At 42.9% G+C, this 26,736-nt stretch overlaps 1 protein-coding gene across 1 annotated transcript in view; it reads left to right on the top strand.

Moving 5' to 3' along the window:
- Positions 1 to 26,736, top strand: part of SLC38A6 (solute carrier family 38 member 6) — a 106,584-nt gene that overhangs the window by 21,402 nt on the left and 58,446 nt on the right. Inside the window, exons 4-5 of the mRNA XM_077464378.1 lie at positions 142 to 194; positions 594 to 633. Of these exons, the coding sequence (XP_077320504.1) occupies positions 142 to 194; positions 594 to 633 (93 nt within the window). The remainder of the gene's footprint in view (positions 1 to 141; positions 195 to 593; positions 634 to 26,736) is intronic.

Raw genomic sequence — 26,736 nt, 5'->3', positions numbered from 1 at the left:
CCTGCTATGAGAATTTTTTTTTTTTTTTTTTTTCAGCAGGTTTTTTACGTTCTAATTTATAAAAATGTTAGTCTATAAATAAAAAAAATAAAGTGCATCTCGTTTTAGGTTTTTAGTAACTCTTTTTGTCTGTGTCTACAGCTGTTACATCCTATGAGGATCTTGGCCTTGTTGCCTTTGGCACACCTGGAAAGGTATTATTAGTGTTTTCGTTGTTGTTGTTTTTTCGGATTAGCTTCTATCACTATTACTGAGATCAGGATGTCCTGGAAATATTTTCTTCTACGCAATTAGTCACACAAATGCCAGACTGGCTATTAACAGCCTGGTGACCGTTTTGCGTTTTGTGCTGTGCCGTGTATTCAGAAGCATCCATATAATTAGAGAAAAGCTTAAATGGTAATGATTTTTCCAGTAAGAACCTCAATACCCAGATGAAATTTATGCCTAGTGAAAGTACAATCATTTGGGTTTCATTGTAGAGCAAACAACCACAGGATTTTATTTGCAGTCAGTCTTTTATTGCTGCCAGACAATAATTGCTGTTTTTTTGTTTTTTATTGTTTCCATGACATATTTTGTATTTTTTCTAGATTATTGTGGCATGCACCATTCTTATTCAGAACATTGGAGGTAAGAGCTACAAAGAACTAAATGTTGAAGGACCAGTAGACTTAAAATAAAACCTTATATAAAAGTACTATTAGAATAAAAAAAAAAAGAATTTAGGTTAAAATTTGAATATGCTGAAAAGTTAATATATGTATATAAAATGCATGATTTGCTATTAAGTGGGGTCTTGTTAATTGTTAATCCTCAGCTGTCCTGCTAATCCTGTGGTCTGAGCACTGTTACTGACCTAGAACACAGAGTTCTGTATGTCACTTGCTGCATGCTGATTCAACAATTTAAAAACTATTGCCAGAGCTAGCTAGATAACATTTCCATGAGAAGATCAGCACTGGCATCATCAACATTTCTTTCTGTAAAGGAGGCCGTATATATACAGTGCCTTGAAAAAGTATTCATACCCCATGACATTTTCCACATTTTTGTCATGTTACGGCCAAAAACGTAAAAGGTGAAAATAAAGGAAAATGGGCCAGCAAAAAGAAAACGAATGCAACCAACACGTAATATATGGCAGTTTGCTAGTTCTTAGAATTTTGCTTTTGAGATTAGATGCACTTTCAAAGTGGTATTAAACCCTAAAGTGGAGCTTCCGCTCATTGGAACCCTCCCCCCCCCCCCTCCGGCGCCACGATTGGCACCTTTCAGGGAGGAGGGGGGTGCAGGTACCTTTACAGTACAGGTATCTGCACCCACTTCCAGCATAGATATCTGCAGAATATATGCCCCTTTCCGCAGAATCTACGCCCCTTTCCAAAGGTCCCCCGCTGTCTGCTGGGAAACACACGGATCCCAGAGACAGCGGGGACCATCCTTATTGCGCAGCGCGACTCGCGCATGCGCAGTAGGCAACCGGGAAATGAAGCCGCAAGGCTCCACTTCCTGATTCCCATACCCAAGATGGCGGCGGCAGCACCCGGGAGACGATCGAGAGATTGGCTTTGGGTGCCAACATCGTGGGCGCGCTGGGCGGGTAAGTGTCCTTATTTTAAAAGTCAGCAGCTGCAGTATTTGTAGCTGCTGGCTATTAAAAAAAAAAAAAACGGCGGAACTCCCGCTTTAAAGCGGGAGTCCACCGGGACTCCGCGTTTTTTTTTTTTTTTTTTTTAAAAGCCAGCAGCTACAAATACTGCAGCTGCTGACTTTTAAAATAGTGACACTTACCTGTCCAGCACGCCCGCGATGTCGGCACCCGAAGCTGATCGCTAGGTCGTCTGTCGGGTCCTGCCGCCGCCATCTTGGGTATGGGAATCAGGAAATGGAGCCTTTCGGCTTCATTTCCCGGTTCCCTACTGCGCATGCGCGAATTGCGCTGCGCAATAAGGACGCTCCCCACTGCCTCTGGGAGCTGTGTGTTTCCCAGCAGGCAGCGGGGCACTTGCGGGAAGGGGCGGGCACTTGCGGAAAGGGGCGTAAGTTACGCCCCTTTCCGCAGAGAGCTGTCCCGGAAGTGGGTGCAGTTACCTGGATTATCCAGGTAACTGCACCCCCCTCCCCCCTGAAAGGTGCCGATTGTGGCACCGGAGGGGGGGAGGGTTCCGATGAGCGGAAGGTCCACTTTAGGGTGGACCTCCGCTTTGAAAACAGAAAAATAACAATGTTTAATCATTTTTATTGACAGTTTTTCACAAAAAAAGTACAAAAGCCAAAAGAGGTATAGTGCCTTGAAAAAGTATTCGTACCCCTTGAAATTTTCTGCATTTGTCATGGTACAACTAAAAACGTAAATGTATTTTTTGGGGATTTTATGTGATGGACCAACACAAAGTGGCACATAATTGTGAAGTGGAAGGAAAATTTATAAATGGTTTTCAATTTTTTTTTACAAATAAACCTCTGAAAAGTGTGGTGTGCATTTGTATAGCCCCCCCTGAGTCAATACTTTGCAGAACCACCTTTCGCTGCAATTACAGCTGCAAGTCTTTTGGGGACGTCTCTACCAGCTTTGCACATCTAGAGTGACATTTTTGCCAATTCTTCTTCGCAATATAGCTCAAGCTCTGTCAGATTGGATGTTCAAGTCTTGCCACAGATTCTTATTTGGATTTAGGTCTGGACTAATTCTAACACATGAATTTGTTTTGCTCTAAACCATTCCCTTGTAGCTCTGGCTGTAGTTTAGGGTTGTTGGCCTGCTGGAAGGTGAACCTCTGCCCCAGTCTCACATCCTTTGCAGACCCAAACAGGTTTTCTTCTAAGATTGCGCTGTATTTGGCTCCATCCATCTTCCCATCAACTCTTACCAGCTTCCCTGTCCCTGCTGAAGTAAAGCATCCCCACAACATGACGCTGCCTCCACCATGATTCACAGTGGGGATGATTTGTTCAGGGTGATGTGCAATGTTAGTTTTCCGCTGCATGTAGTATTTTGCTTTTAGACCAAATAGTTCAATTTTGGTCTTATCTGACCAGAGCACCTTCTTCCACATGTTTTCTGTATCCCCTACATGGCTTCTTGCAAACTGCAAATGGGACTTCTTATGGCTTTCTTTCAACAACGGCTTTCTTCTTGCCTTCCATAAAGGCCAGATTTGTGGAGTGCACAACTAATAGTTGTCCTGTGGACAGATTCTCCTACCTGAGCTGTGGATCTCTGAAGCTCCTCCAGAGTTACCATGGGGCTCTTGGCTGCTTCTCTGATGAATGCTCTCCTTGCCCGGCCTGTCTGTTTAGGTGGACGGCCATGTCTTTATAGGTTTGCAGTTGTGCCATACTCTTTCCATTTTTCGGATGATGAATTGAACATTGCTCCATGAGATGTTCAAAATCTGGGATATTTTTTATAACCTAGTACTGCTTTAAACTTCTCCACAATTTTATCCCTGACCGGTGCGTTCCTTTGCCTTCATGATGCTGTTTGTTCACTAAGGTTCTCTAACAAACTTCTGAGGGCTTCACAGAACAGCTATATTTACACTGAGGTTAAATTACGCACAGGTGGACTATATTTACTAATTGGGTAACTTCTGAAGGCAATTGGTTCCACTAGATTTTAGTTAGGGGTATCGGAAGAAAAAGGGCTGAATACAAATGCATGCCACACTTTTTTCACATATTCATTTGTAAAAAAAAATGTGAAAACCATTTATCATTTTCCTTCTACTTCACCATTATGTGCAACTTTATGTTGGTCTATCACATAACATCCCAATAAAACACATTTATGCTTTTGGTTGTAACATGACTAACCCGTGGAAAATTTCCACGGGTTGGAATACTTTTTTTTTTTTAAGGCGCTGTACATACGGCAGAATTGAGGTGGTTAATCCTAACTTGTATTTGGCAATGACCGGTTTGGGAGACAGCTCTAGGTGCCTTCATGTCATACCTGCAGCATTTTGCTTCCCAGCGACCCCTGATTGACTCCGCTCTGACACTCATCTTCCAGTCTGTTTGCCCACTTACAAAGAAATGAAGGGTCTATAATTTTTATCGTAGGTGTATTTTAAATGATAGAGACAGAATATCAACCACAATCCAGGAAAAACACAATACAAATGTTATAAATTGAGTTTCTCTTCAGTGACTAAAGTATTTGATCTCCAAGCAAAACATGACTTGATACTTGGTGGAGAAACCCTTGTTGACAAGCACAGAGCGAAGACATTTCTTGTAGTTGGTGACCAGCTTTGCACACATCTCCGGAGGAGTTTTGGTCCACTCTTCTTTACAGATCTTCTCTTAATCCTTAAGGTTTCTTCGCTGTCGCTTAGTAAACTGAAGTTTTCCGCTTCCTTCATAAATTTTCTATAGATTAAAGTCTGGAGACTGGATAGGCCACTCTATGATCTTAATGTGCTTCTTCTTGAGCCACTCCTTTGTTGCCTTGGTGGTATGTTTTGGGTCATTGTCATGCTGGAAGACCCATTCACAACCCATCTTCAGTGTTGTAGCTGAAAGAAGGAGGTTCTCATCCAAGATTTTACAATACATTGACCCCTCAATGTGGCAAAGTTGACCTGTACCGTTAGAGAAACAGCCTTAAAGCGTTATGTTTCCACCTCTGTGCTTGACTGTAGGGATGGTGTTCTTATGGGCATAGTCAGCATTTTTCTTCCTCCAAAGAGATCAGTTTTGGTCTCCTGACTGCAGCACTTTATCCATATCCTTCTCTGAATCATTTAGATCAGGGGTCTCAAACTGACGGCCCTGCAGCTGTTGCAAAACTACAAGTCCCATGAGGCATTGCAAGGCTGACAGTTGCAAGCACGACTTCCACAGGCAGAGGCATGATGGGACTTGTAGTCTTGCAACAGCTGGAGGGCCGCCAGTTTGAGACCCCTGATTTAGATGTTCATTGACAAACTTCAGATGGGCATCTACATGTGCCTTCTTGAGGAGGGGGACTTGCCGTGTTTGGAAACCTGGTAACCAATTACAAGAAACGTCTTACCTCTGTGCTTGCCAACAAGGGTTTCTCCTCCAAGTACTAAGTCATGTTTTGCTTGTGGATCAAATACTTTTATTCACTGAACTGCAACTCAATTTATAACATTGGTATCCTGTGTTTTTCTGGATGTGTGCTTGATTTTCTGTCTCCTATAATAAACATGATAGACCCTTCATTTCTTTGTAGGTGGGCAAACTTCCAAAATCTGCAGGGATCAAATAATAATTTTCCCCACTGTAGTTGTGCTTTTTAACTAGTTACGGACTGGCTGCTGCAGTTGTACTGCAGCAAGTTGGCTCGCCTTTGCATATCGCGGTCATTGTACGTTAGGTGTGTACACAGCGATTTGTGGGCAGGCGCTAACCAGCAGGTCCAGCAGGCTCCATGTCCGCCGGCCACCTGTAATCGCTCCAGAGACGGGCAGAATAGGGATCTGTCAGTGTGAACAAACAGATCCCCATTCTGTCAGGGAAGGAGAGAGAAAGAGATCGTTGTTCCTAATCACTAGAAACAGATGCTCTTTCTCCTCCTCCAGTTAGCCCAGCCCCCATACGGTTATCAACACCTCCCAGGGAACACACTTAACTCCTTGATCGCCCCCTAGTGTTAATCCCTTTCCCACTAGTGACATTTATACAGTAATCGGTGGCTATTTTTAGCTTTGATTGCTGTATAAATGTCAATGGTCCCAAAAAGGTGTCAAAAGTGTCCGATCTGTCCGCTGCAATGTCGCAGTCGCGCTAAAAATCGAGGATCACCTCCATTACTAGTAAAATAAAATAAAAATGCCATAAATATATCTCCTATTTTGTAGGTGCTATAACTTTTGCACAAAACAATCAATATACGCTCATTGCAATATGTTTTTGAAAAAAAATTTAAAATCATTTTACGTTTTTTTTATAGCGCAAAAAGCATGTGTGTGTGTGTCAGGACTTGAAAGGAAATTTTCCCAGTGGGCAGCCAAATATAAACTAAGAGGGGTTTTCCCTTTTCCTACGGTTTCCAAAAGCAGGACTAGCTGCTCAAGGGAAACAGCCAGTGTGAGCATTTAGGCTCCATGCACACTGGAGCTCATAAACTGCAGTTTATTGGAGTTTGGGTGTTTTTTTTTTTTTTTTAAAAGCCCATAAACTCCTCTCTATGTTAGCCTATGTGCCTATGCACACATGGACATTTTTTAGCTTTAATGAGCAGTGGAGTTTATGGGCTCTTTTCCAAACGCCAGAAACTTGCGTTCAACGTGCCGTTTTTTTCACCACCAAAAAACGACAAATGCTGATAAACGCTCATAAACACGCATTAATTGGTGTTCGGCATTCTATTTTTTCAATGCATTGTGGAAGTTTGGAATGCACTGTGGGATTTTTGGAGTGTCCTCTGTGTTTTTTTTATTGAAAACGCCCATAAACGCTAGTACAAAACGCTGTTAAAAGAACGTTTTTCAACCAGCGTTTTCTGCCAGCAATCTGGTGTCCAGAAAAAGCTTTTTTGAGCTTCAGCTTGCATGGAGACTTACTGTTCTGGCAGGCCATCTCTAAACACCCTCTTGTGCGCCGCCCTGTCATTAGAAAGTGAAGAGCATAGGCTGAAGGCACAGAGCTGGTTGTGATGGCTAATCACTGCCATCCCAAATGTAGACAGTGTAGTAGTGTTTACATTGGCAAGCCCTCACCTTCCATTCATTATGGAGAAAGGCAAGGAGGAGGCGGCTATAATAACTTAATTCATTCTTTACATTTTCCAGGCTGCAGCAGGGAAGGAACAATTCAAGGTGTGGGGTTTGAAAGAGCTCTGACCACCAATGTTGTGGGATTATTTTGGAGGTAGGGATTTAAAGTCTCATTGACCACCGCCTATGATGGGGAAGGAGTAGGGGTATTTAAAATGCCTCAGGCTTCCAATGATTGTATGATTGTTTTTGGTTTGGTTTTTGTGTGTGGGGTTTTTGTTTTTCATTTTGGAGTGTTTGTAATGTCTTGGTTTACTTGCTAAAGTAAATATTTTTTTTTAAATATCAGTCACAGCACTGAAAAAAGGCCTGCTAATGAAGGGTATGTAACAGGGTGGTATTGAAATGGTTAGTATATCTACTTGGACTCGCAACCAGTAGTGCCGCTATCAGGGTGCAGGGGGTTCGGACCGCACCCAGGTGACACCAGGGGCCGCTCTGATAACCCCTGAAAGACCGCACCGCTGCCACTGCAGACATGCAGGGCTGGCAAAGCGATTGGTCTTTAATAAAAAAAAAAACGTGACCCTTCATCCAATCACAGCCTGAATGAGGAGATCCCCTGGCCGGCTCTCCTCCCCATTCAGACTGTGATTGGATGCAGTGTTTCCTCTTCCCCACAGTTTTTTATTTAATGAATGATCTCTTCTCCATTTGTGAGTTCTTTTTATAGTTTGTTTTTGTAATACAAATGCTTTATTTTAGGCGTTTTTAAACTAGGTTCTTTGTTTGTCACAGCTTGAGGGCCCATTCACACTATTAATTCACATGTGATCCGAGCGCAGTGCGATCACCCCACACCAAAAGTAGTGCATGCACTGCAACTGGATTGCATGGTACTTCTGTACTGTGCGATCTGGTTGGGGCAAACGCACTGTAGTTGCGACCTGGATTTGGGATGTCCTGAACTTTGCATTGACACCCACTGCAGATCGCAAGAGCAGTGCGTTTGGAATGCAGTGCGCTAAACTCTTCACGTGAGAGTCCCCTGCTCTACTATCCCGGCTGCACAGGACTGCTTGGCAGTTATATGGCCTTTCTTTCACACTAGAATATGGTGCGGTGTGGCCACGTTCCTGTACACTGCCCTTGCGATCTGCCGTGGGTGTCAGTGCAAAGTTAACGACACCCCAAAGGCAAGTTGCAAAAATTATTGAGGGGGGGAATGACATGTTTTACCACACCAGGTGATGCCAACCCTAGTGACACCACTGCTCATAGCTAAATACTTTGATCATTTCTTTGCTAAGTAAATAAATGGCAAAATGCAGAGGGCCTTTACATTCCAGCTGTCATTTTCTTGTGCAGGTTAGATAAACAACACTTGGCGCTTGGTTAGTTGCCATAAGTAACAGACTCCACTTTGTATGAATCCGTAACCTTTTCTTGTGCCCTAGTGATTTTTTTTTTTTTTTTTTTTTACTACTTAAAAGATTTAATGTTTTTTTGACAACATCAGAATCCCTCATTTCAGCCGAGTGAGACTCTCAGACTTAAAGGGCAGGCTCTGCAGACCGTGTAATTCTCCTTATGAACACTTGAAACAACAAGGAAGCCAACACCTTTACGCCTTGCATGTTTCTGTTTCTGGCTCCCTCTGGATGGAGACCGAGCAGGCGAAGCTTCCAGACCATGCACTGTTCCATTAGTTACACTTTATAAACATATGTTCTGAAAGTCATTGTTTACAGTGGTTTGTCTGCGTTATCCTCAGGAAACCTCACTCTGATGTTGTATGTGCATAACCGCCTTATATCCAATCCATATGTAAGCAGCAGTAACTCGCTTCACCCTATATCAAAATTCTACTGTGGTTGAGGTCTAGTAAGGACAGGTGCTCTTCTTAAAGTGATTGTAAAGGTGTGTATATATATATATATATATATATATATATATATATATATATATATATATATATATATATATGTATGTATGTATGTATGTATGTATGTATGTATGTATGTATGTATGTATGTATGTATGTATGTATGTATGTATGTATGTATGTATGTATGTATGTATGTATGTATGTATGTATGTATGTATGTATGTGTGTGTATGTATGTGTATATATATATATATATATAATGTATATATGTGTGTATATATAAATATTTCTCTATCTCCTGGTATACTTACCTGCTCTGCAATGATTTTGCATAGAGCAGCCCCTCTTTTCAGGTCCTCCACTGGCTCTCCTGGCTTCTCCCCCCACTAAGTGGGCCCACAGCAAGCCGCTTGCTATGGGGGCCCTCGTGCGTCCTCGCTTCGCTCTGTGTGTCCATAAAAGACAGAGTGCAGCTCTGCCCCGCTCCTTTGTCACTGGCTTCAATTGACAGACGCAGGAGCCAATCCGGCTGAAGGGGGAGCTGCATGCAAAAAGCACATTGTTGGATCGAGAGAGGGCTACGGAGGGAGCCGCGTACAGAAGGCGCGCCGTTGGATTGAGATCAAGCTGCGGGGAGGGAGCTGCATGCAGAATATTTTTTTTATTTTTTTTTTTTTTTTTTTTTTTACCTTACAGCATAGAATGCCGAAAGGTAAAAAAATATAAAAATTCTGCCTTTACAAGCACTTTAAGGTGGGTCTGTGGGCAAAGAAAAATTTCTCTCAGGAGTTGGCAGCTTTCTTCACCTATGAATTAGAAGGTGTATACAGTGCATCCGGAAAGTATTAGCAGAGCTTCACTTTTTCCACATTTAGTTATGTTACAGCCGTATTCCGAAAGGGATTAAATTCATTATTTTCTTCAAAATTCTACAAACCATACCCCATAATGACAACGTGAAAGAAGTTTGTTTTGAAATATTTGCAGATTTATTAAAAATAAACCAAAAAAATCACATTTACATAAAGTATTCACAGCATTTGCTAAATACTTTGTTGAAGCACCTTTGGCACCAATTATAGCCTTGAGTCTTTTTGAGTATGATGCTACAAGCTTGGAACACCAATTTTTGGGCAGTTTCTCCCATTCTTCTTTGCAGGACCTCTCAAGCTCCATCAGGTTGGAAGTGGAGCGTCGGTGCACAGCCATTTTGAGATCTCTCCAGAGATGTTCAATCGGGTTCAAGTCTGGGCTCTGTCAGGGCCACTGGTGGGACTGCTGGCCACTGGTGGGACTGCTGGCCACTGGCCTGCTGCATATGGTGAGCACTGGCAGGCTGCATATGACGGGCACTGGTCAGGCTGCTGGGCACAGGCAGGCTGGATGTGACGGGCACTGGTGAGGCTGCATATGACTGGAACATGTGAGGCTGCTAGGCATAGGCAGGCTGCATACGATGGGCACTGGTGAGGCCATTGGGGAAAAAGGGACTAATGACGCTGCTGGGCACAGGCAGGCTGCATGTGATAGGCACTAGTGAGGCTGCATTGGTCTCTTGTATCATGTCTAGAGTTGCACCGAATGAAAATTTTGCTAATACTATTAGCAGTGTGTTTAATGCCTCGTACACATGACCGGACTTTCCGGCAGACTAGGTCCGAAGGGATTAGTCCATCGGACAATCTGATCGTGTGTAGGCTAGTCCGATCGCTTTTCCAAAATCAGACGGACCTAGAAATAAAACATGTTTCAAATCTATTCGACTGACTCAAATCTGACGGACTTAAATCGGGAAAAACGTTCGTCTGTGTGCTGGTCCGACGGACCAAATACGAGGCAAGGGAAGCTATGGGCTACTGGCTATTGAACTTCCTTGTTTAGTCCCGTTTACATTATCCCGTTCAAAACGAATGGACGTTGGGAAAGTCAGTCGGAACTCCGCCGAAAGTCCATCGGACCTAGTCTCCCGGAAAGTCCGGTCGTGTGTACACGGCATAAGAGATTGCAGACATGATACAAGAGATGGTTAGAGACTGCAGACTGCATTTTTGTTGACCTTTCTTGCAGTAAAGGTGCAGTAATGTCCAATAATTCATATAAATGTAATTTGATGATATAAATTAACCACTTGAGGTCTGGGCCATAGCTGAATGACGGTTACATCGCAGACCTCAATTTCCGGGAGGCTGTAATAGGACGTCCTCCCCTTTGCACGCTCCCAGCACGCACCTTGTGATCACGAGTCATTAAGACAGATCTGCCTCCTCTGTGCCAACAGTATCCCGTCAGTTCCACCTGCTAGTGCCCATTAGTGCCACCTATCAATGCCCATGAGTGCCACCTAGCAATGCTGCCTATCAATGTAACTGATCAGTACCCATCAGTGCCCATCACTGCTGCCTCATCAGAGTACATCAATGAAGGAGAAAAATTACCTGTTTGCAAAATTTTATAACAAAATATAAAAAATAACCTTTAAAAAAAAAAAAAAAAAAAAAAAAAATCGGTCTTTTTAAAAGATTTTATCAAAAAAAAAACAAAAAAAAAAAACGCAGAAGTAGGTGATCAAATACCACCAAAAGAAAGCTCTATTCTAGAAAGTCTAGAAACTCTAAGAAAGATCTATTCTTGAGAGAGATAGAGATTATATATATATATATATATATATATATATATATATATATATATATATATATATATATATATAATTTTTTTTCTTTTCCTCTTCTCAACACCACCTACACCTTTTTATATATATATATATATATATATATATATATATATATATATATATATATATATTTAAAAAAAAAAAGTCACCTCCACCACACTAATTACTATCTAACCGATTCATTCTTAGACTCAACACAAAGTAGCACATAGGAGTTTAACACTACTTTTAAAGTATTATTCTAAAGCTGAGAAATTATTTGTCTTTAAGGTATAGAGCCAAGTCTACTCCCTCTTTCTTGCACAGGAGATATTAGGTAGAGGCAGCTCATCCCCTTTATATTTTTGTCCAATCGATAGCGCACCCCCCCCCCCCCCCTTTTTATTTTTATTTTTTTTTATTTTTTATTTTTTTTTACATTTATTTTCTCAAAATACCCACCGATCTTAGCCCTTGTACACACGGTTGGACATTCCAATGGAAAATGGACCGTGTTGTCGGATAATCTGTCTGTGTGTGGGCTCCATCGGACTGTTTCCGACAGAATATCCGACGGACAAAGTTTTAGAGCTGGACTATAAAACTTTCCGACCACATGATCCGATCGGACTTTGTCCGATTGTGTGTAGAGAATTCCGATCGGACAAAGTGCCACGCATGCTCAGATCAAATTCCTAGACCAAAGCTATTGGCTTACTAGCCTGAACGTAGTCCGGTCGTAACGAAATAACGTCATCACGTTACGTACGATCGGATTTTCCGACAACTTTGTCCAACCGTGTGTATGCAACACAAGTCTCGGACAAAATCCGACGGATTTTGTTGTCGGAACGTTCGACCGTGTGTACAAGGGCTTAGAAGAAGTGCCGTGTCCTTGTCACTTCCTTGACTAGTAGCAAACCAATATTATCTTTCTGAATTTGAATTTTGTAACATTCCTCATTCCCCATGTGTAGGAGTTTATAGTCTATGAAGAAACCATGTTTGAGTAAGTGAGCATTGCTGATAAGCAACAAGAAGTGTTACTTGGGTCTAAAAGAAAATGAATGCAGCCACCTCATACAGGGAATGATAAGTTATTTGTTTTTGGTTATAGATGCAGTTTAATAATAGTTGCGTTTTGTGTTTAATACCACTTTATACTGCAGCTTACCAATTCTTAGATGTAGTGGAGCCTGTTTAAGGCTGGGTTCACACCGCTGCGACTGGGAGACCCGGATGTGATTCGCACCGCACTGCAGTGCAAATCACATCCGATCTCTGTGCGATGCGAGTTCAGCCATACAGCAAACTCGCACAGGACGCTTTTTTTGGTCCGCAGCAGAATTGGATCGCATGGTGTGATCGGATTCCTGTCCGAGTTTGCAGATCGCACTGCGATATGCGAACTGATCTGGGGGTGTCATTAAGATTTCACTGACACTCCCAGCAGTCCGCATAGGGCAGTGTGAACTGCCGGCGGGAGGCATGCGATGCGGGAAAACGCTGCGGATTCGCGGCGTTCCCGCATCGCTCCAGTGTGAACCCAGCCTAAAAGTTTTACAAAAGGATGTCCAAAAGCGTAATGTACACACCAGCTTTTCTGTACTTACAAGTTGACGGCTGTGTGAACAAGGTAGAATATAGTGCCTTGAAAAAGTATACATACCTTTTTTGTCATGTTACAACCAAAAACGGATATATATTTTATTGGGATTTTATGTGACAGACCAACACAAAGTGGCACATAATTGTGAAGTGGAAGGAAATTGATAAATGGCTTTAAAAATGTTTTTTTGACAAATATCTGAAAAGTGTGGTGTGCATTTGTATTCAGCCCCCCTGATGCAATACTTTGTAGAACCACCTTTTGTTGCAATTGCAGCTGCAAGTCTTTTTGGGGATGTCTCTACCAGCTTTACACATCTAGAGAGAAATTTTTGTCTATTCTTTGGAAAATAGCTCAAGCTCTGTCAGATTGGATGGGGAGTGTCTGTGAACAGCAATTTTCAAGTCTTGCCACAGATTCTCAATTGGTTTTAGGTCTGGACTTGGACTGGGCCATTCTAACACACATATGCTTTTGATCTAAACCATTCCACTGTAGCGCTGGCTGTATGTTTAGGGTCATTGTTCTACTGGAAGGAGAACCTCCGCCCCAGTCATTTATTTTTCAAACTCTTAAAGTGTTTTGTAACCCTAAAAAAAGATCCTGGTCCCTTTTTATAGCAGATTAAACAGCACAGTGCTTGTGCTGTGTAATCCGACACTCTAAATAAAAAAAAAAAAACCTGGCCGATCCTGCCACTTCTCCTGTTCCCCTCTCTGTACTGACCACAATAATCTTGGCTGCTGAGACCTGACTAACGTGGTCAGTTTGTGTGCCTCTGTCATTTGCATCTCTCCTCTCTGATCTCTTCTGTCCCCCTCACCCCCTCCCTCCCTGTTAGCTCTGTGTCTCTCCCCACCCCTGCTCGATTAGTAGACATAAAAGATTAGCAATTGTCACTGGCAGTCCCTCTATTATAACTAGTCCTAACACACAAAACGCTATGGGTGTAATTTACGAAAGACAAATCCACTCTGCACTACAAGTGCACTGAAAGTGCAGTCGTTGTAAATCTGAGGGGAAGATCTGAAATGAGGGGAAGCCCTGCTGATTTTATCATCCAATCATGTGCAAGCTAAAATGTTCTTTTTTTATTTTCCTTGCATGTCCTCCTCATATCTGCAGCGATTGCACTTGTGATGCAAAATTGATTTTCTCTTAAATAACAGTCTGTGTAGAGGAAAACTAACACTGTACATCACCCTGAACACACCATCCCCACTGTGAAACATGGTGGTGGCAGCATCCTGTTGTGGACATGCTTTTCTGTTACTTCCTCAGACAAATGGAGATACAATTATTATTTTTTTATTCCTAGCTGATTGCTATAGTTTTCTTAAGATAAGAGTGGATGCGGGGCTGGTTGCAAATTGCATAAACACCCATGCTTGGACAGTATTCACATTTATGCTCTAATCATTTCTAGGAGTCAACCTTTTTGAGGTCCATTCACACTGCTGTGGTGTGTTAACGTGTGTTCAGGGGCATTGATATGCATTATGTTAAGGTTGACCATTCAAGAGGAATGGGATGCCAAATCTTACCAAAATGGTGCATGTTCCATTTCTTGTAGTGCACAACAAAGCATGTCCATGCATTCAGTCCATACAGCTTTTCTCGACCTGAATTAAGCAATGATCTAGATCTTCAGAATGAATGGCAGGGGAATCGCACCAATGCATGCTATGTGTGCTGCAGTAGCGCACCCCTAGATCATGCCCACATCTCCATTCGCTATCTCCGTTTTGTGTCCTGCCAACCACCGTACACATTCCCTCCTGAATCTAAAGTGCTTTTTATGTATTGAAGATGCAAAGTGTGCACCTAAACAGCAGCTTCTGCAGTCAGATATTCTGTCTTCCTGCTCATTTGTTTTCATTGCTACTTTGTAATGACTGATGTATAGTCTACATGCTGTTGGCACCGGTAACACCCTGTTATAAAATAGACTTATTTTTTCAGAGCACAAATTATTCCCCTGTAGTGTCACCGTGTGTGTAAACTGCTGGCTTAGCGCAATTTGTCTGCCTCTAATGATACGGCTGTATGAGGCTCAGTGTTGCTTTAACCCTCTTTAATGAAAGAGGCAGTGTTGCAAAGAATTGGGATTTTTTTTTTTTTTTTTTTTTTTGGTTCTGAACCATTTTGTCTTTTGTTATTTTGTCCAATGCGTCTCCTGTTGAGCCTACGGGGTTAATCATCTCTCCTCGCAAAATCTCTGACACCTAATTAACACCTTATTTGCTAAATGTTTGTAAAATCTAGCAGACCCTTCCTCCCCCTTCCCTGGACTCTTTTTGTTCAAGAAACCTGATCCTCTTGGCTTCCCAGTCTTCCTGGGCTAACCATGGAAGCTGTTATGTTTTTGGGTGTGTTTGTGTTTTGAGTTACTTGATTTTTGGCTTTTTGAGCAAGGGTTTTTTTTTTTTTTTCTTTCCGAGGGATAGAGACTTTTACAGTCTGGATGTGTTTTTTTTTATTATTTATTTTTATTTTTTTTATTTTATTTATTTTTTTGTTTTGATCTTTCCCTCATCATAAAAGTTTATAATTTTGTGAACACCATCAAACAGAACAATGCATGCAAATGTAATTTAGAGCATTGTGAGTTGATAAGATTTATGAGATATGTGCAACCTTGGCAAACAGTATGTGGGCGATTAATAAAAAAAAAAAAATGAAAGTCCATCTTATAACGCTGAGAAGTGTTATTTCCAGTTTAAAACGTAAGCAGGAGAAGAAAAAATCTGGTCGGCCGCAAACCTAACAAATCACCTTTTATTATAAAGTCTTTAATGAAAAAAAAATACATCTCCTCAAACATGACGGGAATGCAGCATCCACAACTAACGCATTTCACGCTAGGTCGGCTATGACCATGAACGGTCCAGGGAGATTTTAACTATAAAAAGGGTTTTGCTTCATTTAAATGCATAAAGATAAAAAAATATATATATAATCTTGCCAGTTTTTTTCCTCTATTTTCTTTCTTGACGCCACTATTATTGGCTCTGAGGACTAGATGCTTATTACCCAGTTTGGCTGTTTTGGACAACAGCCAAGCTGCATATGGTTGATGACAACAGTGGCAACATTTGTCAGGGCAAATGTCAGAGGACTGGGGCTGGAAGACTGCTCTTCTTACATGATAAAGCAGAAGAGAAGGACCAAGGTTTACAGAGGAGATCAGACATAGCTGATTGTGTCTGACAAGGACTCTTCTTGTTTAATAGATAGTAACTGTATCAGCACAGAGTGTTACTGTGGATACTATATAGGTAAACGGTGCCACATCCCATTTTATATTGGAGAAGAATTAGAAGAAAAAAAGGTTTGGACTTTTTTGGCACTGCCAGAGAAATTATACTTTTATTATACACTTAGAAAAATTATATATTAAAATTCCACATTAATGACTCAAATACTAATTAAAACAATGCAACTGTATATAACCGATTTACAACTATTGGTTGAGATGAGAATATCATTCCATTGTGGCAGTGGATCCAGGAGTATGGTTATATTGCAGTAAATCGATGTCTTGGCTCTACATGGTGCCTTGCGCTTCTTCAGGAGCATCAATCGATCAATCTACAGGGCATAGAAATAGACAGGACAAGCAAACCAGACCACTATGAAGACATACATAACATAACTAGTATATTCAGAGTATATACAGTAGGGAAAAAAGTATTTAGTCAGCCACCAATTGTGCAAGTTCTCCCACTTAAAAAGGTGAGAGAGGCCTGTGATTGTCATCATAGGTACACCTCAACTATGAGAGACAAAATGTGGAAACAAATCCAGACAATCACATTGTCTGTCTGATTTTTGAAAGAATTTATTTGCAAATTATGGTGGAAAATAAGTATTTTGTCAATATCAAAAGTTCATCTCAATACTTTGTTAGATTTCCTTTGTTGGCAATGACAGAGGTCAAACGTTTCCTGTAAGTCTTCACAAGGTTGTCACACACTGTTGCTGGTATGCTGGCCCGTTCCTCCATGCAGATCTCCTCTAGAGCAGTGATGTTTTGGGGCCGTCGCTGGGCAACACGGACTTTCCACTCCCTCCAAAGGTTTTCTATGGGGTTGAGATCTGGAGACTGGCTAGGCCACTCCAGGACCTTGAAATGCTTCTTACGAAGCCACTCCTTCGTTGCCCGGGCGGTATGTTTGGGATCATTGTCATGCTGAAATACCCAGCCACGTTTCTTCTTCAATGCCCTTGGTGATGGGAGGAAGTTTGCACTCACAATCTCACGATACATTGCCCCATTCATTCTTTCCTGTACACGGATCAGTCGTCCTGTTCCCTTTGCAGAGAAACAGCACCAAAGCATGATGTTGCCACCCACATGCTTCACAGTAGGTATGGTATTCTTTGGTTGCAACTCAGCATTCTCTCTCCTCCAAACACGATTAGTTGTGTTTCTACCAAACAGTTCTACTTTGGTTTCATCTGACCATATGACATTCTGCCAGTCCTCTTCTGGATCATCCAAATGCTTTCTGGCAAACCTCAGACGGGCCCGGACATGTACTGGCTTAAGCAGGGGGATACGTCCGGCACTGCAGGATGTGAGTCCCTGGCGGCGTAGTGTGTTACTGATGATAGCATTTGTTACGTTGGTCCCAGCTCCCTGCAGGTCATTAACTAGGTTCCCCCGTGTGGTTCTGGGATTTTTGCTCACTGTTCTTGTGATCATTTTGACCCCACAGGGTGAGATCTTGCGTGGAGCCCCAGATCGAGGGAGATTATCAGTGGTCTTGTATGTCTTCTGTTTTCTAATTATTGCTCCCACAGTTTATTTCTTCACACCAAGCTGCTTGCCTATTGCAGATTTAGTCTTCCCAGCCTGGTGCAGTTCTACAATTTTGTTTCTGGTGTCCTTGGACAGCTCTTTGGTCTTAACTATGGTGGAGTTTGGAGTGTGACTGTTTGAGGTTGTGGACAGGTATTTTATACTGATAACAAGTTCAAACAAGTGGTATTAATACAGGTAATGAGTGGAGGACAGAGGAGCCTCATAAAGAAGAAGATACAGGTCTGTGAGAGCCAGAAATCTTGCTTGTTTGTAGGTGATCAAATACTTATTTTCCACCATAATTTGCAAATAAATTCTTTCAAAAATCAGACCATGGATTTGTTTCCACATTTTGTCTCTCGTAGTTGAGGTATATCTATGATTGATGACAATTACAGGCCTCTCATCTTTTTAAGTGAGAGAACTTGCACAATTGGTGGCTGACTAAATACTTTTTTGCCCCACTGCATATAAAAAATAAAATAAAAACGGGGACAAAATGACCACAGCATTTATAAAATGTAAATGGCATTTGGGGAAGGGGAAAAAGGACAGGAAGGGGGCTTTTACTAACCTGTGGAAGAATCTAGTACAATTGATTAGAATTATATGTAGATAATCTATATCTTAATTTAATAAAGAATTAATACTTTACTATATAATGTAGAGTATAGAAAGTATAAACTCGCACCTAAGAACAAACCAAAGTGATTATAGTGCAGGACAGCTGCTGAGGGGTCCGGTAGTCCCGTCAAATCTATTTAGGTGTAAAGAATCTATGGCGGATAACAGCAGACAGAAAATTAAATTGTAAAAAAATATTTGTCCATGTCTAACAACATTCAAGGACAAGATTAAATGTATCCAGAACTCTGTTATAACAAACTCACCAGTTCAGTGTATGACTAGCAGTTCAGGGTGGGGGGGAAACACTGAGAGAGGTTTTTTTTTTTGTAGAGATGTTTGTGTCAAGCCGCCAACGGCATATGAGAAATATCCCAGTTATAGACAGACTCTAATAGGATCCTTACTGAGAAGTAGTTATTGCTACTAATTTAAAAAGGGAGCCAACAACATCAACCTCCCCCCACACAATCCAAAGCGCCAGGTAGACCACTGAATGATCTGGAGGAAAAAAAAGCTAAAGAGGGGCAATTAAGTAGGAATACCGGATCAAACTGATAGAAGTATACAGTAACATGCTGCAAGCCATAGATACCTTGTCACAGGGAGCCCCTCGTCAATACCAGCCGCCACTGTAATCGCACACCAAATACATATGACCGCGTAAGACACTGCAACAACGTGCATAAGTATGCACCCCCTGCCTGTATTCAATCAATCGGCAGAATGCCGAGGTGACAGCATCCGGACTGGCCGCGAAACGTCACTGCGCAGGTGCCCGAACCAGACCAACGCCTGCGTCTCGGCCAGGGGAGATGACACAGCTCAGGACGTGGGTGGTGGCCAGGTAGTGACGTAAGAGGACCAGATTGGAGGACAGCGTCCTCTAGCTGATTCTCGCCCTGCACCACATACCACACAGTGAAACGTGTAGGATGTGGCGCTGGGGGGGGGGGGGGGTGCGCATAGTGCTGGGATAAAGCCAGTACCCATCATAGGAGTCACTGTGATACAGCCACCAAAGCAAGAGGGGAAAATTGGAAGGCCACGTTAGACTACATTAGTAATAACATAGTAGCACATTTTAAAGCATAAAACATTGTAAACAAGCTTGTTTATTAGCTGTTCTGATATATATAGGACACTACAGCTCTTGATACTATAATTTTACAGATGAGTCCTGTGGCCTTATGTAAGGACCCTAAAGTCGCATGCAGCCACCATGGCTCTCAGTCTTTGCATTAGAATTCTGGTTGCATATAATTAAGGTGTATATAAAGCCATTGTTCAGTAGCGGTGCATATCTTCACTGGTCTCACCATTTGATTACGATTATCATGTCAACGATTTGATTTCGCGATGCATCTCGATTACTTCCCAAGTGCCCATGGTCTTTTTCATCTGTTCTTAAAGGACAACAGTATTTAGAACAGTAAATACTAAGGAAAATATTAAATGTTAACCTGAACATAAATGTCCAAAACCTTAAGGGCCGGTTCACACAGGGGGCGACACGAGGCGACACGACTTGCCGTGCCGCGACCTGACAAGTCGCCCCCGTTCTGTACAATGGAACCGTTCTAAGAGGAGCGACTCGAGTCGCTCCGACTCAGAAAAAAGGTTCCTGTACTACTTTTGGGTGACCTCGGGGCGACTTGCATTGACTTCTATACAGAAGTCATTTGCAAGTCGCTGCTGAGGTCGCGGCAGGTCGCGGCGAGGCAAGTCGTGTCGCCTCGCATCGCCCCCTGTGTGAACCGAGCCTTAATTAAATTGCAACTAATGGCAAAACTTTTATTAAATTTTTTTGTTTTGGATAGAGTAGAGATGGATTAGAACATCTGTCCTGTTGTTTGCTGTCTGTGTGCCCATAAGAGAGATTCACCATCTCTATTTGTCCTTCTTACCATTATCATTAAAAGTAAATAAAAATTTGGGTTATCCCCAAAAAAGTCAGAGGAAAATCTAATGGGTACAGTAGTTCTGGTGAACTGGGGGTCTCCAAAAGATTCCTTTCAATTTGCAGGGATTTCTTCTCACTTTTTGTTTTGGCTATGAGACAGGAAGTGAAGGATAAATCTCCACAAAGGAACCCCCCATTCCACCACCGCAGAGACGGGGACCCCCAATTCCACCACCGCAGAGACAGATCACACTATTGCAGTAACCCCCATCGACCCTAAAACAGACACCCACTGCCCAGAGAAATGGCAGACTTCTCCATCACAGCCATGAGCCAACCCCCCAGATATGCAGAAACCCCCATCACAGGCTGCCCCCTCCATCCATAGACAGAGTTCCCCATCACAGACACACTATACCCCCATCATCAGAGACATCACCCCCATAGGGAAAACTACTTGAGTCCTTATAGTTGGGTACCTGCTGATTATCAGTAAATGATGGTTGCAGAGTGAGGAGGACAGGCATCCCACGTCCAGTCAGTGCCGATTGGGCTCCCATGGCTGGCTGGCTGGCTGGCAGGCGACGCTGAACAACTCCGAACACGTGCGGCTGGTGACGTCAGCGGTGGGGCTTCTTGGTCACAGTGGCAGCGCCCAACTAGGAAGGGGCTTTTTGCCCAGCTAACGATCCAAGCCACCTATTGCCACCACTATTCTTTTACCCAAGATAGGCAGGGCTTTGTGTGGCTCAGCAGGGTGGGGTGAGATGACGTAATTGCTAATGGGTTTTAGCTGTTCTCGGCATCATTGCTGAATCAGGAATGGCTGCATCGAGATGCAACGTTTTGCCGATTTTATATTCAACAGCCCTAGAGTTCAGTAAAGTAGGGAAAAGGATAAAACCCCTAACGGGTTATTTTTTTTTGCTAAGCACAGATAATTTCTTCTCTTCCTGTCTTGGAGACTCAACTGAAATGAGAGGAAACCACCCTAAAGTGAGAGGAATTGTCACCAGTACATTGTATCCATAGGTGTGCACAGGGGGTGTGCCAGGTGTTCCTGGGCACACTCTAATCCCCACATGCAGTGCTGATTTTCCCCTACTGCCCAGGCTTCCCCCTGTGTTGCACCTCTCTTCCTCTGCCCCAGGCTGCTGCAGGGGATGTTTCGCAATGCAAAACAGTGGAAGGGTCTAAATGAACAGTGAACACACTCTGTGTTCATTTGTAACTGAAGCATAGTAAAAATGTATTTACTATGCTTCAGTCTGTGAATGAACAGGAAGCCGCTCAGTACAGAGCACTTCTGTGCATTCACGGTCCCGTGCAGCTGACGCCGCAGAGAAAGGCATGTGTGTTTTGAGCTTTGGGGTGCACATCCTAATGCAATAGGCTGCGCACACCTATCATTGTACCCATTTGATGGTTTGCCCTTGCCTCTTACCCTGGTGACCAGTTCAAAAATTTTTTGATTTCTTCTTATGTGCTGTTCTGAAAATGGTCACCAGGACAACCACATGGATGAATCTCCCCAATGAAGGGACACACATATAAGAACATGTCAGAGGGTGTAATCCTTTCCCTCTCTGTCCACAAAACTTAAGCTGGCCATAGACTGTTTAAATCTCGGCTGGGTCAGCAGGGATTTGCAGAGATTCGAACCATGTATGGGCAGGCTGACCCAAGTTGAAAGAAAAGGAAGGGGGTCAGTACTGGTCTTTAGCATGTTTAATTGTAGAAAATTATTACCCCTATTGGGACTTTTCAGAGTGTGAAAAACGGTAAAGATGTTTTACTTTATAAAAAAAAATGTATTATTAGAATTGATAAAAGAAGGTTGGCCACGTGGTGTAAACTACAACACACCATAAAATCCATTGCATGAGGACATCAAAGCTACATATACTAACCATATGTAGAAAAATCGAACACACTGGTTGTACCCAAGTTGATAGATCAACTTGGGTACAACTTGGGTACAGTTTAATTGTAGAAAAGTATTACTCCAATTGGGACTTTTAGGGCAGAATGTGAAAAACAGTAAAGATGTATAACATATTTTAAAAAGCATACAGAATGTTATTAGCATTAATAAAAGAAGGTTGACCACATGGTCTAAACTACATCATGAGATCAAAAAAAATATTGCATGAGGACATCAAAGATACATATACTTAGAGCACCCTAAAGCTCGGCTCAATTAGAACATCATGTTGACCCTGATACGGTGAACATCCACAACAATTTTGGCCCTTCACCGTATCAGGGCCAATGTATGTTCTAATTGAGCCGAGCTTTAGGGTGCTCTAAGTATATGTATCTTTGATGTCCTCATGCAATATTTTTTTTGATCTCATGATGTAGTTTAGACCATGTGGTCAACCTTCTTTTATTAATTTTAATAACATTTTGTATACTTTTCAAAATGTTTGTTATACATCTTTACTGTTTTTCACATTCTGCCCTAAAAGTCCCAATTGGGGTAATAATTTTCTACAATTAAACTGTACCCAAGTTGATCTATCGATCAGCCAGTGTGTCAGATTTTTCTACATATGGTTACTGCCAGCAGCTATAGCCGCTAGCAGTAACCATTGTATTCTGCTGGCCAGGAATGCTTCCCACGCCCCCTGCTGGCAGAATACACTAGTGCAACTCAAGAGGCATTCCCCCGTCAACACTGATGGTGTTGATGGAGCAATCAAAGCATTTTCTTTCCTTCCACCCGTGGTCGAATGAAAGAAGGCCAGATCGTCTATGACCAGCCTAAGAAAAACAATATTTGCCTTTTAATTTGTGGTGACTCCAGAAATACTTAAGGACCAGTCCAACCAATACTGATGAAAGTCACGTAACCGCTGATTTTTTTTTTTTTATACGCAATTAGAGATGCACTGCAGGAAGGCTTTCCAGATGAAGAGTCTTTCTTATCTAATACATTCTCTGCAACTGAAACCAAATGAAAATGACAATAGAACGGGATACAACGGTTGCAGCAATGATGAACATTCTAATGCACAGGATTAGTAATTAAATCGGTGTGTGTATATGTCACTTTATAAATCGGTTTGAGTTTTATACAACCAATAGTATTCCTAGTGTAGATTACCCGTCAGCACTGGCTACAGCTGTACAGTACTAAAGTAATTATCTTCTGGTTGTCATAGAATAATCTGCCTGTTTTTGTATCGGTTGTATTTATTCCAGTTTGGAACGCTTGTGCCTCAGTGCTAAATCATAATAACAGCATCCTTGGGATCGTACCGCTGTCATCTGTCTGTCAAATACCCAGGCACCGGCCAAAGAAACCCGATACTTTTCTTTGGAAATGCAACTGCGTCTTCATTGAAAGTTCAGGAAAGATGTCATGTTGGTGAGCAGATGTAGTCTTCATCTTCCCATTAGATGTGAAGCCACAGTGCCATCTGCTGGCCATCTGCTCTTTACTTTGCAACTCCATGTCTGTATGTAATCACTACCAACCAGTCTGGTATAAAGCTAAAGCAGCCTATGCAGATTGAGCGATTTTCTTTCCTTCTACTATGAGTGGAAGGAAAGAAAATCGCTTGATTCCCCCATCAACACTGACTGAATCCTTCCTGCAGTGATTTTTTTTTTTTTTGTCGGCGAGCCCAGCAGAAGACGATGGTTAGAGCCGCTAGCAGTAATTGCATGTCCAATATTTTTACAAGGCTGGTTTTAAATAAATCGATCGATTGGTTGGGTACAACCAGCCTGCCCATAGATGCCTCAAATCTCAGCTGGTTCCTGCTGAACTGGCCAGCTTAAGTTTGCTCTTTCAGGCAGAATTTAACTTTTCACAATAAATAGAAGCCTTTTTTTTTCTGGTCAAACCAACCGAATGTGCTTATCTCTCATTTGCCTAGTCCACAGAAGCTTTACATTTTTATCTCTCAGGTCAAAATGAAAATTATATATTTTTAAGATCTGACTTCCTGTATCCATCACATGACGATCGAAGAAACTTCATATCCCATCATGCACTGCCTTACTGCATCACAGAATAGAACATGGGTGCTGAGCCTGTGGCCCTCCAGCTGTTGCTGAACTACAAGTCCCAAGAGGCATTGGAAGCCACTGACAGTTACAAGCATGACTCCCATAGGTATTGTCACAATGGGACTTGTATTTACGCAACAGATGGAGGGCCACAGGTTGAGCAACCATGGAATAGAACATGTTTAACCACTCTGGACCACACCTCCCTCATTACTATACCACCTCTTTTTTTAGTTCTTCCTACTTTCTTACTTCTTCCCTTAAAGTGGTTGTAAAGGGTTTACAACCACTTTAAACTACAGGTAAGCCTATAATTAGGCTTGCCTATAGCTGCACTGGATATCTCCTAAACCTGCACAGTTTAGGAGATATCCCTGTATTTGCATGTGCCGACGTCATGCGGCACAGGCGCACTTAAGCCAACTGAAGCAATGGCAGTACGTGCTGTTGCTTCAGTTGTACTGTGCTGTTCGCGGCAGCTCCCGCACGCAAATTTTATAGATCAAGTGGGTCCCCCATATTCAATAGTTTTGGTAAATCTAAAGAAAATTGTACAGAGCTTGCACAATTAGATTGCATAGTGTATGTCCAGCTTTATACACGTACATGGGGTGGAGACATTCAGCTGTCAATGTTCTTGTAATTCAGGTCCAGCTCAGAGAGTGCACTGTGTATGTGTAGATTTGTGGACCAGGGAAGAGCTTAGTGTGCATGTGTGAATTTGTGGACGAGAGCGTGCACTGTGCATTTTCGGATTTGTGCACGAGAGAGTGCACTGTGCATGTGCATATTTGTGGACGAGAGAGGGGGCACACTGTGCATGTGCAGATTTGTGGACTAGAGGGTACACTGTGCATATTTGTGGACAAGGGAGAGAACACTGTGCATGTGCGGATTTGTGGACAAGAGGGTGCACTGCATGTGTGGATTTGTGGATGAGCGGGTGCACTGTGCATGTGCGGATTTGTGGATGAGAGAGCGCACTGTGCATGTGCAGATTTGTGGACGAGTGGGTGCACTGTGCATGTGCGGATTTGTGGACAAGAGGATGGACTGTGCATGTGCGGATTTGTGAACAAGAAGGTGCACTGTGCATGTGCGGATTTGTGGACAAGAGGGTGCACTGTGCATGTGCGGATTTGTGAACAAGAGGGTGCACTGTGCATGTGCGGATTTGTGGACAAGAGGGTGCACTGTGCATGTGCGGATTTGTGGACAAGAGGGTGCACTGTGCATGTGCGGATTTGTGAACAAGAAGGTGCACTGTGCATGTGCGGATTTGTGGACAAGAGGGGGCACTGTGCATGTGCAGATTTGTGAATGAGAGAGTGCACTGTGCATGTGCAGTTTGTGGACGAGCGGGTGCACTGTACAGATTTGTGGACGAGGGAAAGCGCACTGCGCATGTGCAGATTTGTGGACGAGGGAAAGCGCACTGCGCATGTGCAGATTTGTGGACGAAGGAAAGCGCACTGCGCATGTGCAGATTTGTGGACGAGGGAAAGCGCACTGCGCATGTGCAGATATGTGGACGAGGGAGAGCGCACTGCGCATGTGCAAATTTGTGGATGAGGGAGAGCGCACTGCGCATGTGCAGATTTGTGGACGAGGGAGAGCGCACTGCGCATGTGCAGATTTGTGGACGAGGGAGAGCGCACTGCGCATGTGCAGGTTTGTGGACAAGGGAGAGCGTACTGCGCATGTGCAGATTTGTGGACGAGGGAGAGCGCACTGCGCATGTGCAGATTTGTGGACGAGGGAGAGCGCACTGCGCATGTGCAGATTTGTGGACGAGGGAGAGCGCACTGCGCATGTGCAGATTTGTGGACGAGGGAGAGCGCACTGCGCATGTGCAGATTTGTGGACGAGGGAAAACGCACTGCGCATGTGTAGATTTGTGGACGAGGGAGAGCGCACTGCGCATGTGCAGATTTGTGGACGAGGGAGAGCGCACTGCGCATGTGCAGATTTGTGGACGAGGGAGAGCGCACTGCGCATGTGCAGATTTGTGGACGAGGGAGAGCGCACTGCGCATGTGCAGATTTGTGGACGAGGGAGAGCGCACTGCGCATGTGCAGGTTTGTGGACGAGGGAAAGCGCACTGCGCATGTGCAGGTTTGTGGACGAGGGAGAGCGCACTGTGCATGTGCAGTTTTGTGGATGAGAGAGAGCGCACTGCGCACGTGCAGATTTGTGGACGAGGGAGAGCGCACTGCGCATGTGCTGTGCATGTGCATATTTTTGAAAAGCAATACAGAATGCACGTTGAGCTGCTATTTAATGATGGCATACTCAATGTACCATCCACGTCACCAATCGCTCAGAATGTTACTTTCTTGGCCAGGTTTTGCTGAAGACATGGTTGACCTCTAGGTATGTAATTTAAAGGAAGATTAATTTATCTGCCATGTACAATAATTTGTGAACTACTGTGGCCTCTTGACTCCAGTGCGAAAGGTGAACTAATTCTTCAAAGAAAACCATTGAGCGAATTTTAGGAGCTGCCTGTACCAAATCATTTTTTTTATTTTTATTTTTTTAAA

This window comes from Lithobates pipiens, unplaced genomic scaffold, assembly GCF_037356315.1.
Source record: "Lithobates pipiens isolate NorthernLeopardFrog02 unplaced genomic scaffold, aLitPip1_a1.2 Scaffold_30, whole genome shotgun sequence".
Classification (NCBI taxonomy): domain Eukaryota; kingdom Metazoa; phylum Chordata; class Amphibia; order Anura; family Ranidae; genus Lithobates; species Lithobates pipiens.
Note: the sequence above shows the minus strand (reverse complement) of the source record. Positions and strands in the feature narration are given on the sequence as shown.